General features: G+C 43.4%; 2 protein-coding genes across 3 annotated transcripts in view; both read right to left on the bottom strand.

Moving 5' to 3' along the window:
* Positions 1 to 326: 326 nt before the first annotated feature.
* On the bottom strand, positions 327 to 7,921 carry Pigm (phosphatidylinositol glycan anchor biosynthesis class M). Its single transcript, XM_021650586.2, has one exon. It carries the CDS (start codon positions 5,234 to 5,236, stop codon positions 3,965 to 3,967), a length of 1,272 nt encoding a protein of 423 aa, XP_021506261.1. The 5' UTR covers positions 5,237 to 7,921; the 3' UTR covers positions 327 to 3,964.
* A 145-nt stretch (positions 7,922 to 8,066) lies between these two features.
* Positions 8,067 to 15,516, bottom strand: part of Kcnj10 (potassium inwardly rectifying channel subfamily J member 10) — a 34,196-nt gene continuing 26,746 nt past the window's right edge. For both annotated transcript variants that reach the window (XM_021650598.2, XM_060364707.1), the window contains exon 2: positions 8,067 to 13,089. In XM_021650598.2, the coding sequence (XP_021506273.1) occupies positions 11,950 to 13,089 (1,140 nt within the window). In that variant the 3' untranslated portion in view covers positions 8,067 to 11,949. The remainder of the gene's footprint in view (positions 13,090 to 15,516) is intronic.

Raw genomic sequence — 15,516 nt, 5'->3', positions numbered from 1 at the left:
AAAGAATCCCAATGCTTTCAAGGCAGATCCTTAGGGTTTACCGACGAGTCAGCCTAGTCAATTTAGCTAGCTCCAAAAAAGAAAAAACATAACATGGACAGTGCTTGGGGAATGATATCCAAGACTGATGCATGCTTGCAGGCACGCTCGCACACACACACACACACACACACACACACAAACACACACAGAAATAATAAAACATAAGGGGAACGAGAAGAGATTGCATTTAAAGACCACCACAGGTAGAATTTTTTGCATATTTTTCTATTTGTAACTCACAGAACAGATGGCAAAAGAATGTAGGTGGTAATATAAACAACAGCTGATGTTAAAAAATAATATATTCAGCCATAAATTAACCAAAGGACAAGTTTTATACAACATATGAAACATTATATTACTTATAAAATCCAGACAGCGGTTAAGTCAGTAACTGAGATCTATGGTTTTTCCTTACTGAGTTGCACATTCCTGGATTGTCACAGCTTTTCCAAAGACCCTAATCCAAACCAGGTGTTATCCAGCACACCTGTTAATCCCTGCATCTGGGAGGTAGATTCAGGAGGATGCGAGTTCAAGGCCAGCCCGTTATATTGCAGGTTTGGGACCAGCCTGGGCTCTATGAGACCCTATATCTTACAACAACTAAAAAACAAAACAGACAATAATGATCCTATTCCAGGGAATTTAACTTGAGGCCTTTAAGGACATTTTGGAGACATCAGAAAAGCAGTTAGAGAAGAAAACACGCAGTGCTGTTTATACCACAACCTATCTCGATTGACACTCTTCTTAAATGCTTGCCTGTAAATCAGTCTGTCTTACACGGCTGATGCTGTACTGTGGATCTGAGTTTTTCCCACAACAGCCCAGGTGTTCATAGCTTCCTCCCTTGCCGGCGGCACTGCTGGGAAGCTGTGGGAACTTCAGGTCCGGCCAGCGGGGTGTTTTAAGGCATCAGAGGGAACTGATACCTCAAAGGGAACTGGGAGGCCCATATCCCTCCTTCGGGTCTTCTGCACCTGCAATGCGGTTGCTTGTTCTTACTGTGTGCTCCCTGCCACAGACGCTACTTCATCACAGGCCTGATGAAACAGGGCCAACCAATCTCAAAGTGAAACTTCTAAATCCATGTCCCCAAATAAACCTTTTCTCTCTGCAAGTTGATTTACACATCTGCTACAGTGACATAAAGATAATGAAGGTAGAATAAGAACAAGAGAATTACATAGAAAGTAAGTCAGAGAGCTACACAAACTTACAGTACTATTTAAGGACTAATAAGGAAACAAAAGGTAACATGAAAGGAAGCCAAAGCAATCAGATGGCTTGGCGTGAAAAGGTACCTGCTGCCAAGACTGATAACCCCAATCTGGCACTCAGGAAAGAGGAAAGTGGACTACCACAAGTTGTCTTCTGATGTCTACAGGTGCATCTGACTTCCATACACAGGCTGTGGTATTCGTGCCTCTTCCCCAAATACAAATTAAAAACGCTGCAAAGCAAAAGTCAAACCCAAGAGACCAAATCAAGCAATTTCTCCATTTAACTTGTTAAATGTTTTGCAGCATGGGGTTGAGAGTTGGCTCAGTGCTTAAGAATACTGATGGCTCTTCGAGAGGACTCAGGTTCGATTCCTAGCACAACATGACGGCTCAAAACCATCTGTAACTCTAGTTCTAGGAAATTCAATGCCCTCTTCTTGGGCACTAGGAATGCACATGGTGCACAGAAATACAGGCAAAACACCCATACACATAAATGAAATTGAAATGTTTTGCAGCAGATAAACTGCAAAATATCTTCTGCTTCTCTTAAGAAACAAAGGCTGGGCAGTGATGGTATACACCTCTAATCCCAGCACTTGGGAAGCAGAGGCAGAGGCAGATCTGTGAGTTTGAGGTCAGCCTGTTCTACAGAGTGAGTTCCAGGATAGCTATGGCTACACAGAGAAACCCTGACTCAGGGTTTTTTGATAAAGAATTTCTGAGTTAATCACAGAACTGTGATCTCAGCTCTTGGGAAGTAGAGGCATGAGACAGATCAGGAGTTCAAAGTTATCATTGGCTTCGAAGTAAGTTTGAGGCCAGCTTGAACCAAGACTGTGTAAAAGACCAAAAACAAAAGAAGTCAGATGTACACAAACACATTTCACGGGGGGCCGGACACACTGCTCAGTGGCAGAGTACTCTGCCTAGAACTTCATCCTAGAACGCTGAAGGTTTCAATCCCCATAACTGTATGATTGTAAAAGGTTCATGTGCCATAATTTGAAAGCCACTACTTAAACTGTCTTAAGAAAGGAGCTGTTAAATTATGAGCTAATGAATATAGAATTTGACATTTTAGGAAATGTCATTGTTTTCTACAACTGACCACTTTTCTTACAGACAGCCACAGAAAAGCCATCTATTCTAAGGCCAAATCCCAAAAGGAATCCAGCAAAGAAATGCTGCCAGTAATAGAATTTTGAATTATGATCAGCCTATAAATATTTTATCCTCAAAGGCTTTTTAGGCTTGCCTTGAGAGGGGGAAAAAAAAATTCTGGAGTAGTATTTGTTTTCAGGAGTTTTTTTGTTGTGGTTGTTAACTCTGGAAAAACAATCTGTTTTTATTTTCCAAATCATGACCTCAAAAATCATAGTGATCTACTGCTACTCATCTTTGAATGTTAGGACACTCTCAACTTAGATGGGCTATCTTTTCCAAAAATACTTTAGGATGCTTATTCATACAATTGAGAAAGTATTCCAACCCCCACTCCCACCCCAAGGAATAGTATAGTGATAAATAAGGGCCTGCCCACTGAAGCCTCATTTCTGCAATTCCTCAATTCCCTTGCAACCTCTTGATGATCTAGACCAGTGAGTCCTAAGGATGCCATTTATGCTTTACAGGAATCTTCCTCAAGTCTTTTCTAGTATTTCAAGTATTTTCAGTGTAGGATTTAAGCTAGGAGATGCCTTATCAACAATGTAACAATTTAAGTGATAAAACCAGATTAGAGCAAATAAAGTTTTATCCAAAACTTAAGATTTATCATCTAAACTCTATTACTTTTACAAGACAATAATATTCTGCTTAAATTCTAGATGGAAAATCTTTCCAGCAATTAAAAAAAAAAAAGGATAATAGTGTTTGATTTATTTTTTAAAAACTCAGATCTAGGGGCTGGAGAGATGGCTCAGAGGTTAGGAGCACTGTCTGTGCTTTCTGAGGTCCTGAGTTCAATTCCCAGCAACCACATGGTGGCTCACAACCATCTATAATGAGATCTGATGCCCTTTCCTGGGTTACAGGTACTGTATACATAATAAATAAATCCTTTAAAAAATAAAAAATATTAAAAAAACCCTCAGATCTAAAGATGGATGAGTTTAATCTTTTTGTATAAAATACTGCTGATACTAAATTACAAAAAAAAGAAATACATGATCACAATTTAAATTTTTTGAATTAGTCCTCTTCTAAGACCCCACATTTAATACAAAATATTAAACTTTCCCAACTAAGCAACGAAAGTGTTAATACTTTATATGTAAAAATGTTGTACTCTGTGAACTTTGTAAATTTTCACAACTGTCAGAAACAAAAGGCAGGGGCTGAAGCAGTGGCCCAGTATAACAGGAACAAACACTGCTGGAGACCTAATATCTATTTCTCTACTGTAGAAAAATATTTTAGCATCTTCTAGTTTCATCAGCTTTCCAACTATCAAACAAGAAATCTTTACTTTTCATTACAAAACTGAGAACTAAGATTTTCTAAAGAGTGGGCCTCAATTAATGGAGCCCCTTTATATATATGGCCAACATTGGTTTCAATTCCTTTTGGAACAAGGGAACTTTCAGTAGTGTGCTTAAAATGTTCAGGGAGGGAAAAAAAAATTCCAAAGCTTTTCCAGTCCACACAAAATAATCAGAATTTTCCAGGAGGTTGCAGAAGGCACAGAAGACACATCAGTCGTATTTGATTCTCTCTGTTAGGCGGTCTTCCTTGTAATGGGAAATAATCTGAATCAGTATGGAACAGTTGATCAGAAGGAAGAACAAACCGGCTAGCCAAATAAACAGGAAGGTGTTCGTTCCTTGAAACTCTAGCATATACGCAGGAGCCAGCCATAAGGCCTGCCCTATGAACCAGAGCAATAAGAGGATTATGGCTCTTTCCCAAGACATTCTCACTAGTGGCATCACCAGAGGCAGAAGGCAGAGGTACCAAAGAAAGTACTGAGAGGTGCAGACTTTGTTAAAAGTCACAAAAATGGACGTATGAAGAAAACAACAAAAGACAAGATCTCTGTAATAGGCAAAAGACACAGCTAAAAGCAAGATGAACTGTGGCAGGAACGCAGCCAGGCCCAGGGTAAAACTCCACTTGCTCTCTGCAGTCAAATACAGCATGTAGAAGTACGGTGAGAAGTTATGGCGGATATCCCTCCTGGTCAGGTGATAAAGATAGGTGTGCTCCAAAAATTCCCAACCGTATTTATAGTAAAAGCCGAGGCTCAGGGCAAAAAACGTGAGTCCAGCAACTGCTACGAAGAGCAGCACGGCCCAGCTACACAGCCTCTTCGAGAAGTCATACAGACGAGCCTGGAAAGAGTACCGGGCTTGCCGGAGACCCTCGTCACTGTCACGCTCGGGCCGCAAATGGAGCGCTATGGGGAAGATGTAGGTCACCGGGTAGATCTTCATGTGTACCGCGACCCCGTAGATGAGCCCGGCACACGCGATGAGTCGTTTCTCTATCAAGTACAGGGCCGTAAGCACCAGGGAGGCGACGATGGAGTCCGCGTTGCCTCGGCTGGACACCGCCATGGGTAAGGGGTTCAGCAGCCAGAAGACGCAGTAGCCACAGGCCTGGCGGCGCCCCAGCCCCTTGAGCAGCAGGAGGCGGTAGAGGAGGAAGGCGGTGAGGAGATCGCAGCTGATGAAGAGAAACTTGCCGAAGAGTTCGCTGAGGTAGATGTTGGGGGTGAGGAGCCAACTCAGGAGCGGGGTGTAGCGATACGTCGCCCTCAGGTAAGGGGAGCGCCCTTCGGTGACGAAACGCGCGGCGTCCGTGAACACGTGGTAGTCTATGTCGGTGTACCTCACGAGCAGAGTCCGGTCCTGGAAGACGCCGTAGAAAACCAGGGCGACCCGGGCCAGGAAGGCCACGGCGAACACCCCGGCGGGGGGCACCCGCAGGTTCAGGAACCATTCCCCCCAGTGCCTGGCGTAGCTCATGGTCCGCACCGCGCCCCTCTCGCTAGCCGTCCTCCGGCTCCCTCTACTCGGCTGCCTGGAGCATCTCCTCGGCTGGAGCGCCCACCGCAACAGCTGGGGATGGCCACTTCCGTCACGACGTTCCCCCCCCCGGAAGGAGTCCCCCCCGCACCACTTCCGGCCTCGCGCGGCGTCTCAGCTTTCTCCAGTGTCTCCGAGAGAGGAGGGATTTCCGGTCCCTCGTTGAGACACTTCCGCTGTCCGGAAAGCCCGGAGTGGCTGAGGCGTAGTGGAGCTGGGTAAACCTTCTCTTTCAGGAACCAGTTCTGCGGCGTTCCCAGCTGGGGTCAGCTGAGGAGGACTCTTGACCCCGAGGGAGCTGCGACCTGCTGCTGCATCCCACACAACTGGCTTGGAGGACTGAGAGTGGGAAATACAGAGGGAAAGAAAATAAGCCTAAAAGAGTTCTCATGTTTTCTTTCACCCTGATGGGAAGGTTCCTCGTACCTGAATACGTGTAGGTTGTCATTCCTGGAGTGCTGTCAGCTCCGTTCTTTTCAAGCATCGTTCACGGAGGTCAGAATCTGGCCTTCACCCACCCCGTTCCGCCTGGCCACCATTAATTTCTTGCCAAGGACTCCGAATCTTTCATTCTTTTTTCTTGTTTCTTACTGTACTGAAAAATCTGCTCGTAAGAACGTCATACTTTATTTTTGAATGTTTTCAGTTTCAACTAAATTGTAAGGTTCTCGAGAGTAGAAAGTGTCTTATTTCTTTGTACTTCTTGTCATCTGTTACAGTCTCAGGCGCGTGGTAGCCGACACAAACTGTCTGGATTGATCTTACAAATTTAGCTGCGCCTAGATGAGTATAGAGGTGGCTCCACTCAGTCTAGACATGTGTCTCTCACCCCACACTTTGCATTCATCCTTTGAATGAGCCCTCTTAACCTTACAGTCATATTCCGATATTTCTATCCTTTAATATGCCTAGACGTAATTACATGGTGTAGATTAATCACTACTTCTAGTCATTTTTCATCACACATTGGCCATATATACCGTGATAACACTTTACCATTCAAATTGTAGTTCTTAATAGTTGTTTATTAAGGATTTACTAACGATTGCCAGACATACTATTTTTTTTTAATATAAAGTAGATATCCCTACCTTTATTAACAAAGACAATCAGTTTATGGAGGGTAAATAAGTCACATAGGTAGTAGCAGGACTGAAATTGAAAGTAGGTCTATCCAGCCCAGGATATCTTAATCACTCTGTCCTAAACTTGCAAATAAAATGCTGATTTAGAATTCCAATTTCCCTCTGTTTCTTTTTCTCCTCTCTTCTTCAAGTCTTTCTGATATTCTTTCATTCTTTTCTTTATGTCTCTGGTTTGTTATTTTCCTTTCTGAATTATGGACAAGTGAAGCTTAGTCTCAGTAGAGAATATGAGAGAGATGTTTGAATATTAAGGCTTTGTCTGGGTAGGTTGCTTTAGGCTTTTTGTTTTGTTTTTTTGGCAGAAAAGCCTTAGCTTATTATCTCTCTATAGCTGACTTAGTAAGTAGGAGAGACACCGAATTCAGGAAGATAAGGAAACAACTAATCAAGTGAAGCAGCCTCTTCCTGAAGCTGCAGAAAATAGAGTTCTTAAACAAATGCCACTCCCTGCCTTAGGGCCTGACCCTGTGAAACGTTTTGTATTAGTATATGCTAACTGCTTCACATTTAGTTATAGTTTTTTTATATATACCACTTATTTCTTTTTTAAAATTTATTTATTTATTATGCATGTATACAGTATTCTGTCTGCATTCCAGAAGAGGGTATCAGATCACATTATAGATGGTTATGCACCACCATGTGGTTGCTGGGAATTGAACTCAGGACCTCTGGAAGAATAGCCAGCAGAAGCACTCTGAACCACTGAGCCATCTCTCCAGCCCCCTATACCACTTATTTCTGCGTGTAAGAACTACAGATTTGTGATCTGGTTATTTCATGCATCTTGTACATTTAATATATCTTATGACTCACTTGTAGTGTTTCCTAAATATCGATTTATTAAGGGTGAGAGACCCAAATTTTCCCTCTTACCTTTGCATGTTAAGGACCAAAAGTCAGTGACTGTAACCTGTTATTTCTTGCCAGAGTATTTGGGGTTAGATACTGACCATGACTTTCTCAGACTAATGCTAGGTAAGAATAGATAAGAAGCCCATTACTTTGAGATTGGGTTTAGAACTGCCTGATGATTAAAATGGGCTTCCAGAGCCTTGAGAATGTTTGAAGAAAACCATCAAAAAAGTATTTCCTATAGTGTGAAAGGAAAAATGAACTAAAAAAATCACTCTCCAAAAGGAACAGTGTCCCAGATCCAGAGCTGTTTTACTCCTGGAATTAGCCGAGCCAGTTTGCAGATTCCTGAGCCTTAGTATTTATTAAATCTTGCCCTTTAAGAAGTGTATTTGCAGCTGGGAAGTGACAGACACCTTTAATGCCAGCATTAGGGAGGCAGGCAGATCTTAGTGAGTTCCAGGACAGCCAGGGCCACACAGAGAAACCCTGTCTCCAAGAAAAAAAAGAAAGGAAAGAAAAAAATAATCACCTTTTCAAAAATTTAAAAACTGAATTTGAAATTGATTTGTTAAGGGATCTTAACAGGGGAGAGAGCAAGAAAAAGATTGGTGAAGGACTGGGTGAAACCATTAGTGAAATGTTTGAGTGTAAGGGAAAGTCAGCAGGAAAGCAGAGCCTAACTGAGTGATCCTCTCCAAAAATTCGGCCTGTGAGTTCAAACCTTGATAACAAGATAGGCTTCGATTACTAAAAGAACATACAGTGAGAACAAGAGATTCATCCAGTTTATTTAGTAGTTTGTTCTGAGCAGACAAAAATAAACCAAAAATACCTCACACGTCTTTTTTTTTCTAAATACATTTGACCTGGTTTAGTCTTTAATGCAATGTGTAGAAAAATCATCCCTAGATACTTCTGCTTCAGTAGCATTGGCCAACACTGGGCCTGGAAGCCCAGCTAACTGTACAGCATCGGTAACTGTGTTATTTTGCAAAGAAACTACATTAGCCAGCAGGGGTGAAGTTTTGTGGAACCAAGCCTTGGAGAAGGTGCAATGTGCCTGGCTAATAGCCACGTTATGACTGCTTTTCTTTCTCTGCTGACCTCAGGGAAACCCTTGGGATACTAGCTGATGTGGGTTTCAGGAAGTGGGAGGAGCAGTAGGGAGCCGCAGGAATCAGTGAAAGCAGTTTGGGGATTTCAGAAGCCTCTCACAGAACTGCATCATCCTCTGGGGAAGATGAAAGCCACATTCTGCATTTTCATAGAAGAGCCTGGAAGCCAATGCATTCAATCTGCCTTCATGCCAAGACTGAGACTTTGATATATGAAGCACCCCCTTTTAAGATTTCTGTATATAAGCTTGGGTCTCTGTCTTGAGAGTATCTTGAGCGCAACCGCTCATCAGTCCTGGCATTTGCATTCTGGCATTAAGGTTTCCACTTAATGCTTCCCAAATACTAAAATTTCAGTTTCTCAGTTTTCAGTTACCGGCTTAGAGTGACAGTTCCCACCTTGGTGGAAAAAATGAAAATGCAGAGTGTATTTCAAGAGAGTAAAATGGAAGGATGCTTTTGTTTGTGTTTGCTTGATTGCTTGTTCATTTTAGAAGTTGTTCAAGGGGCGGGTTATTGCCAGAGATAGGTAGCACATAGTATAAGTGTTAGATTTTCCTAGATCTGCATGGGTGGGGCATTTCCTTACCCCATTTCCTTCTAGCCCCTCAGCCCCTCTCTTGTCCTATCAGCACAGTTCATCAAACCCTGATGGATGTTCCTTTATTTATGAAAAGGGCAAGGTCTAGACTTCCCTTTTCTATAATCAAACTTAAAACCATCAGCTACTCTTACTGCTCATATGACTATAACACAGAAAATCCAGTTATCCTACTCCCCCAAACCAAGGCAAGATATTTTTCCCTTTGTTAAAGTCTGAATACTTCCTTTCTGTACATTCCGTATATTTAGATATATGTACACCTATATACATATATGTCTATATATTATCTCTGTTTTTTTTTTCCTTAGATAAACATTTATATGCTATCCCAAATTTCCACCCACCTTTTGTGTGTCAGTCACAAGTAAGACTCTGGGTTTCATTTCACTAGGTCCCTTAGTCTCATCTTTCTCATTTTCCCACTCTGGATATCCTTATCCTTCCCCATTGGTTGTTTTGCCCACCTGATCTCTTGCACCCCACTTAAAATCTGCACCTGTTATCCTCTTGACATTCCAAGTCTACAGACAGGGAACCTGTTTCTCATCAGTCCTGGCTGCTAATAAAGCTTCTTCTATATCCTGAAAAAGGAATCCGGGTCGGGAGTTGGGCTGTGATCTAAAGAACCACTTAAGGCTGGGAATGGGAGTTGTCCCATTGTTGGAAAAGGTGTCATTCTGAATGAACAGGACAGAATGATTTTAAAGTGCAACTTAGAGCAAAGCCTAGGATTGAAGAGGAAGTTCAAAAGGGGTTAAGGCAGAAATTGTTCTCTTCTCATGTTGTTATCCAAGAATCTTAGGAGAATTGGGCCTTAGGCAAGGGACTGGGAAGCGAGTCATTCCTTCAGGAAGGAAACAGCTATGTGCAGAAGGCACACAGGATAAATTGCCAGTGGATAAGAAGATGCACACACAGCAGTACACTTGGTCCCTGCACACTGAATGCCATCAAGTAAGTGCAGTGTTGAATATGTTTAAAAGCACAGAAGCCAGCTCTTGCCTTTTGTTCTTTGTTTCAGACATTCAGGTTCTTCTGGTTCTTGTTTTGATGTGAGTTTGAGGATAATGGTGAGTAAGGAGAGACTGAAGGATCTTCATTTTCAAGCTAGTTAATTGAATTCAAGGGAAGAAGACCAATAGAAGAGGACTGGGCACAGCTGAGATAGGTTCAGCCTCAAGATCTTCTGGGTTTCTCTGCAAGGATTTGTGCAGAGATATGTGCACATCCTGTATGAATGTGCAGCTGGTCATCATTTGTCAAGTCCACCTTACATCAATCATTCCTGCCGGAATTCCTGCTAAACTATCTTGTAGGATTTCCTGTGTACCTAAGTGGACAGAACTCACGTGTAATTTGCTCTTTAGAACAGAACTCAGTGCGTATAATGTCCTTCCCTGAGCCCTGCCACAGCCCTCATCAAACAGCTAGGAATGGACTGGGGCTGACCTTAAGTTGTCTTTTAATTTGCTGAAACTGACCCATAGGCAGAAGAGAGTAGAGATGACACTGACTTTCATCATTTTATGCCAAGTGTCGGGATGGCTGAGATTAGAATGTAAGTTCCTTTCCTCCCAGCATTGCCTCACAAAATAGCTGGCTCTTTTCAGAAGGGCACCAGGAGATGTAACAAAATAGTGGCTGGCAGCCAGAGTTCTGCTTCAGCCCAGACCTTAACAAAACATCGCAGATTTCCAGAGGCTCTGTACAGCAATCGGGAAATCTGAGAAGTTGGTGCAACTTTCCTGGGGAATCTGTGTCCTGTGACTAGTTTAATAGATCAATGTTAAGAAAGGAAATGACTTGTGTTTTTCTTTCTTCACAAGGTTGGATTAAGGGAAGAGGGTTCTGGGACTGGTAGGAAAGGAAGCAGAGGAACCAGGTACACTGTAATCTGGAGTTCTTTTAGATATTTTCATGGGGGCTGGGTACTGAACTTATTTAAGAGAGCACTGGGGGCTCATGTCTCTAATCCCTGCACATGGGAGGCAGAGGCAGAGGCAGGTGGGTCTCTGTGGGTTCCAGGCTAGCCTAGTCTACATAGTAAGTTCCAGGACACCCAGAGCTACATAGTGAGGCCCTGCTTCCAATAATTGGGATGGGGGGAGCACATTGGCTAAGGTCTTCCCACTTACAGGAAACAGGAAAACAAATCTTTCCAGGACAGGACCGCCAGAAGGACAAGTTCAGAGTAGTAGACAATAGTTCCAAAATTGAATTTCTCAGAATCCAGAATGGATGCAGGAAGGATAGTGGCTGTTCGTGTGTCTCAGGTCAGCCCCAGCTATGTGGAAACAGAGGCTGAGAGAGAACTGGGCATCCTGAGAAGATCCACTTGAGAACAGAAAATAAGGTGGTGACCAAGAGTCTAGGTTACCTCAGGAGTCAGCAGCTGAAATTAAAACACCATGACAAACCCTGGCTTCTTCAGGATTTGGTAGAGAGCCCAGAGAAAACTGATTTCAGATCCGGTGTTTCTGAGGGCATAGACCACAGAGTGGCTCTCTGAGAGAGTTCTGCTTTACGGAACTTACTAGATGGACACCAATGGAAGGAGCTCCAGTCACAGGTCATCAGACTTTCTAGTAGTGGGTGGCTGGGGGGAGTCTACCCATCCAGTCACATGGTCCTAATGTGAATTTCCAAGCATGGCTGAGGCCTTTCAAGCCACTTCAGCTTAATCTTCCCTCATCTTGCCCCGTCCTGGCTTAAGAGTCGTGTACATTGGTGTAGCAGTAGAGGAAGGTGCAAGGGGACAGTGAGAGGGAAAACACAGGACTGCAGTTGGCCTGGGCTACTCACAGGCCACAGCATTAAGGGAAAGTGGAGAATGGGTGCTTCCGGGGCTCTCCAGCGGACCCAGATAGTATCCTTTTCCCAGGGCACTAAGAAAGGAAAAGGCCAGAGGGCTCGGGAGGAGAGAATAGGATCTCAGACGTTGCTGATGCGCACACTAAGGGCACTGCCTTCCTTTTCCGCTTGCTCTCTTAATGACTCCTCCAACTTGAGCTTTTCTGGGTCTCCATAGCGCACAGTGCTGTCACGGAGACCACCAGGGGGAGCCACTTTCACAACCTGGTCAAAAAGGCTGAAGTCAGCTACGTATTTGCCACTGGCTGACAGTGAAATGGCAGGTGTGAATTCGTAGCCCCAGAGGATCTCCTCCGGCAGGTAGGAAGTGCGCACCTGACAGGTGGCGCTGGTGGACTCGACTGTCCCACTTAGGATCAGCACCAGCTCAAAGTCACCCTCCCCACTGCGGAGGGGGAGATCTTTCAAGGGGCTTGTCTCATCTACCACGTGGTAGAAGGTGAGGGGTAGAATGAGAAAGGGGCTGTCAGAGGCTGTGTCCACTTGGAAAGCCACATTGACCTGGTTGAGCCGAATATTCTCGCCCTCCTTCGTCTGGTGGGTCTGAAGCAGTTTGCCTGTCACCTGGCATCCAATGAGGAGACTTTTACGCATATTGGCAACCCGGATCATAAGGCAAGGCTTCCCATTGTGGGAGGCTACAACTGCATGCTGGCTGAAGCGGATAGTCTCAGCCCTCTTCTTGGGCCGTGCAATCTTTGCCAGGAAGGTACCGGTGATGAAGATTTCCAGAATGGTGGTGAGCACAAGCTGCGCAATAAGAAGCACGATGGCCAGAGGGCACTCCTCACTGATATAGCGAAAGCCATAGCCAATGGTGGTCTGGGATTCGAGGGAGAAGAGGAAGGCTCCCGTGAGTGTGTGCACCTGCACTACACAAGGAGTGTGGTTGGCAGGAGGTCCCAGCTCCAACAGGTCCCCATGGGCCACAGCTACCAGATACCACACCACACCAAAGAGGAACCAGGTGCCTGCAAAGGTTGCAGAAAAGAGCAGAAGCTTGTAGCGCCATTGCATGTCGATGAAGGTCGTCCATAGGTCCTTGAGGTAGAGGAACCGCTTGTCAGCAATGTGCTCCATTCTCACATTGCTGCGGCCGTCTTTCGTCAGGACCCTCCTCCGACGGATGCCTGGGGCCACGAGGGGCCGGCTTTCTGTCTGAGTCGTCTGACTGTAATAGACCTTAGCAACTGATGTCATCTGCAGGGAGCAAGACAGCACAAAGGAGGTTATTGCCAAAGTCCAGCCAACTCCTAGATACTCCCCAATAAGAAGAGAAGCTAACTAACATATGTTTTTAAAAAACAATTCTTATATTTATGTGTGGGGATTGTACTTAAGTGTCACAGCAAAGGGCAATTTGCAAGATTTTGTTTTATCCCACCATGGGGGCTCTGGGAATTAAACTCCGGTGGTTCAATTGGTTTGGTGGCAAATGCCTTACCTGCTGAGTGAGAGTCATCTTGCCAGCCCCTAACTTTCCTTTTGATGCCATTTACCCTGGCAAATATTTGTAGAGCACTTGTTAAATGCCAGCCATAGCATGAGGTGCTGATAAGTAAAAGATGGAAATGACATCATTCATGCTAAGAACTCCAAGCTTAGTGAGGAAGACACATGTGAATTGGACAAATAATTGCAATACACTGTGATAACGTTTGTGATTTGAGGAAGAGGTGGAACAGAGAAGAAAGAGTGAGAAGTGCACAGGTTCCTGAAAGTAGGAATGAGAGGAATGAGAACTACCGATCCCCACTGAACACACACGTGCATGCAAGCATGTGCACACACACATGCGCACTCATGAACACACACCACTCCTGTGGAGATAACTAATTTGAAATAAAATTTCTCCCTTCTGACGACTATCAAGGCAAAAAAGCATATTCCACTGAAATCCTGGGGCAGTCCTTTAACTTCACCAGGCTCTCTCCTAGCCCCAAGTTAATGCTCACTGGTGAGAAAATAGCAGAAGGAATCCATTTTTCCCTCAAAGTGTCCAATCTTCTTCATTTGCTGCCATTATCATCATCATTTGTTTACACTCCTTAGGAGATGTGACATCTGGGTCAGGGTCTAGGCTGATATTAGAGAGAGCACAGGCAAGGTTTGAGCAAAAGCAGGAAGCAGAAAGAAATCAACAGGTCGCAGCATCCTGCCAGCACCAAGACATTTCCCTACAGGTTGACAGCAACTCTAGATTGTAGGCAGCAAAACTGTCTTGACTGAAGTGAGGGTGGACTCCATCTTAGTAGCTATGTCTGCACAGGTTCAAATTCAAGATTGCTGTTCATTCTGATAGTAGAAAGTGGGACAAGGCATTGAAACAGGAGACAATTCATGTAATACAAGGTGTCTGGCATCCCTGCCCCAAAAGTAACTTTGTACTTTTCCAGTAGAGAAAATTTTAATACCTTAGACTATGAGCCTGACATCTGACACTCTGGAGAAGGATTGAGATGATTTCTGGGATTGGGGGCTCTCTGGATATCAGAGCATCATGTTGCATCCCCCACTCCATATGTCTGAACTATTACATTTCATCATTGTTCTATCATACTCCCTCATTTCCCCCATTGCTTTGCCTCTGGAAGACTCTACATTATATGAGTCTGCCCATAAACTCCTGTCCACACAGACACTGAATTTTTTCTAAAATGATCACCAATGGATGTGGGTCCTTGAGAACATTCATAGGCAGCCAACCTGCCTATGAATTTACCAGCCTGGTGAGCATTTGAAACGTTTATCTGTGGGAGACTGCTACTCAGCCGGGCCCCAGTGCTCTCTCCACTGCCCTACGGCCTTGGTTCCTTTGAAGCAAAAGAGAAAGCTCTGTAGCTCTGAAAAATTCCAGTTTTGGAATGTAAATAAAGCCCTGTTCAATACTCAAAAGTGTGTTCAATATCACGTGTGTGTGTGTGTGTGTGCGTTTGATCCTCAAATTCTTACTGATGTGAAACCTAATACATGAAATTTTTGAGGACTGTTAGAAAACAAAGGAACTGCACAGTTAGAGATGAGATAATATAATTTTAATTTTCAAAAATAAAAATGAAAAATACTTCATAAGCTATAGACAAATGGGTACTTATCCTAGGAAAGATTCTCAATCAAAATACGAAGATTATGTATAACTAGACAGAACAAGAAAAAAAGTTGTTGGTAAAACTCATTATGGGTTTGCTAAGAATGAGTTATATCAAAATAAATTAATTTTCTTCTATGATGAGGTAACTAAATTGACAAATCAAAATACAGATAATGTGTAACTATTATCAAAAAAACTTTAGCAAGTTTTTTGACAAGAATCTATCATTATATCTTTGGGGATAAGATAGAGAAAAATGACTAAAAAGGTAAAGTAATTACGGGGTCATAAAAATTCAGTGGTGCTGGGGAGTAGATCTTGGTAGCTAAAATTCATTTTCTATTGATGTAGAGAGAGATTTTTCCTTGATCTTGCCCTATCCAATGATCTTAACACTAATTTCATTCAAAACTAGAGAACACTGTGGCCATCAATTATGTGGATGACACAAACCTGGAACATTTTGCAAGGACTGGGCAGACTTGGGATCTAAAAAGAATGGATGAGTGAGCCAAATCTAAAAAAAAAAAAAGATA

The sequence above is a fragment of the Meriones unguiculatus genome, chromosome 11 (genome assembly GCF_030254825.1).
Source record: "Meriones unguiculatus strain TT.TT164.6M chromosome 11, Bangor_MerUng_6.1, whole genome shotgun sequence".
Classification (NCBI taxonomy): Eukaryota; Metazoa; Chordata; class Mammalia; order Rodentia; family Muridae; genus Meriones; species Meriones unguiculatus.
The sequence above is the reverse complement of the archived record's forward strand: the minus strand, read 5'-3'. Positions and strand labels throughout refer to the sequence as shown.

Excerpts from the sequence above, each read along its gene's own strand:
- Pigm (XM_021650586.2), bottom strand. The coding sequence starts at position 5,236 with ATGAGCTACGCCAGGCACTGGGGGGAATGGTTCCTGAACCTGCGGGTG.